Source organism: Pygoscelis adeliae, unplaced genomic scaffold (genome assembly GCF_000699105.1).
Source record: "Pygoscelis adeliae isolate BGI_AS28 unplaced genomic scaffold, ASM69910v1 Scaffold453, whole genome shotgun sequence".
Lineage (NCBI taxonomy): Eukaryota > Metazoa > Chordata > Aves > Sphenisciformes > Spheniscidae > Pygoscelis > Pygoscelis adeliae.
The window spans coordinates 21,605-23,930 of record NW_008824450.1 but is presented as its reverse complement, the minus strand read 5'-3'; the positions used below and the strand labels follow the sequence as shown (position 1 = coordinate 23,930).

At 49.7% G+C, this 2,326-nt stretch overlaps 1 protein-coding gene across 1 annotated transcript in view; it reads right to left on the bottom strand.

Moving 5' to 3' along the window:
* Positions 1 to 2,326, bottom strand: part of COPG1 (coatomer protein complex, subunit gamma 1) — a 27,194-nt gene that overhangs the window by 13,449 nt on the left and 11,419 nt on the right. The window contains exons 6-10 of the mRNA XM_009321042.1: positions 1,793 to 1,872; positions 784 to 859; positions 535 to 627; positions 129 to 211; positions 1 to 13 (exon numbers count right to left, since the gene is read on the bottom strand). The exon at positions 1 to 13 is cut by the window's left edge and continues 164 nt beyond it. Coding sequence (XP_009319317.1) covers positions 1 to 13; positions 129 to 211; positions 535 to 627; positions 784 to 859; positions 1,793 to 1,872 — 345 coding nt within the window. The remainder of the gene's footprint in view (positions 14 to 128; positions 212 to 534; positions 628 to 783; positions 860 to 1,792; positions 1,873 to 2,326) is intronic.

Genomic DNA, 2,326 nt, shown 5'->3' with positions numbered 1-2,326 from the left:
CCCATGGTGTATTCTTTCCACTTCTATCCCCTCTGTTGCCCAGAAGTGCCTGGCTGAGCTCTAGTAGTTTGCTCCACTCCCAGGCACTGCTTGCTATTCCCTGTGTTGGTGGCGGGTTTCCTACCTGCACCATGATATTGTCACTGGAAGCTGCCTCCTGAGCCTCGTTCACCCAGCGTTTTACCACATCATAACTGGTCTTGAGCAGGTGCTGGGGGAGAGACAAAGCCACAGACAACCCATGAGAGAAGGATGGAGGAAGCTTTGGGAATCACAGCTCATATTAAGAAGCAGCGAGCCTTCCCCATGACGGCCCTGGTGGCAGCAACTTATAGAAGAGCAGAGCATCACGATGCAGAGACCTGGCCATGATGGCCATGGCCTCAAGAGGTCGATGATATCCCACAAAGTCAGCACCAGTCCCTCAGTTCACAAAGAATGAAACCCTGAAACTCCCAAGATGTCCAATCCCACCACAGATGACTGCTTCCCAGCTTGACTGTCCCTCAGGCCCACCCTGCAGGGAGTACATACCAAGGAGGACACCAGAGCTGAGCTGGATACACTTGGCACTTTGTCAACAATTGCCTGCTTCATGTAGCGCTCGATGGCCTGCAACATGGTACTCTGCAGGGAGATGGAAACAACAGCTGATACAGAAAAGCCATCAGGAGTGTGAAAGGGAAGATGCAAAGGCATGAAAAGCAGAGCAAAAGGTGGGATAGGGTGAAGTCGGGAAAGGTGAAGGGCCTAGGGCTGCCCCAAGGGAAAAGCAGCACTTACATCAGTGATTTGACAGAGCGCTCTCACAGCAGGGCCTCGGTAATTGTCATCCTTCCCAGTCATGTCTTTGGTTAAGCTGGTTGAAAACAGGAAGCTCTCAATACCGCGATCCTGAGCCAGCAGCTCTCAGGTGCACGCACAGTGCAGACAGAGCAGCAGGCAGCCAGGATCACAGCTGAATGCCAAGCAGGCAACTGCAGGTCTCGGGCAAGTCCCACCGGGGTGGGAAGGCAGGAGGAAAAGATCAGTGCTCGGGTTCCAAGCCCATCAGCAGGCTGTTCAAGCTCCTGATCACCACGGGAGGCTGGGGTTCACACACATGCCCCTGAGCCATTTGCCTTCCTTACTGGAAGGCTCATTCCTGCCCTTTCCCGAGGATCCTGGTCAGTGTGAGACCATCTATGAGGAGACAGGAGTTCATCACATGGCAGCACTTGGGACTGGCTTCTGCCTGCTGCATGGCCTCGGCCCTCAGCAGACCCTGTACCCTCATGCTCCCGGCTCCTGATATGGCACCAGCCTTTCAGTGGGATGAGCAGCAATTCAGGAATGACTCAGAGAGGGAATTTTTTTCCCCAGTGAAGTTGCATCCTGTGCTGCTACAGGTTTACTGCAACAGGAGCAGTAAATCCCTGCCTACCTGTTGAAAGCCTTGGAATTTATACCAGAAATCTTCAAAAAGCTTCAAGGCATTTGGACAGGAAAGTAGGAATTAATGAAACAGCCTTTCACAAAAGGGGAAAAAACAGCCGTGCTGCTATATCGTGTAACCAAAAGAGACAATCCAAACACCCATCGGCATGGGATATGGAGACACAGCACATTTCACATACATCACCAGGAGTTCAGTGTCTGTATTTTAATGGCCTCTTTTAAAGGAAAAACTTTTCCTCACCAAGGGCATTCCCTATCCTCACCCTGCTTAGGGACTACAGTTATCTCCAAGAGGTTGGACAGGCATTACTGGAGGACACATGAATGTAACAGTAAGAAAAGTGAAGTGACTGACCTGCTAGTAACAATGATTACATCTTCTGCAATAGAAGACATCTCTTTGATAGTCAGGTAACACATCCTGCGAAGAGTTGGCTGACAAGGGAAGAGGGAAGACAGGTATCAGCTGAGAGGATCCCAGATAGGAAGGGATCTCAGTTTTCCCTGCTTCCATGATTTTATTGTGAAGATCAAGAACCTGATACCTTCAGAGAGCCCCAGTGCCTGAGTGTAAAAGATGTACAAAAAACCACCTCTTCCCTCAATCTTAGGGTGAAGCTGCAGAGATACCAGATTTAGCTGGATCTACAGTTTCATCTTTCACTTGTCATTCACACGAACAAGGAGAAAAACTTGAAATCATTAGCTGAAGGCACCCTGTTGCTTCAAAAGCAAGAAAGCAAGCAATTTGTATTCCTGAGTCTGGGAATTTCTACGCCGGTCTCATGATTTTAATGCCTTGTGATTTGGGGGACAACTAGTGATGGTACTACTGCTGTGGGTAGGTACTAATTCCTGGCCTCCTCCAGGACACACTGTTGTTGACTCT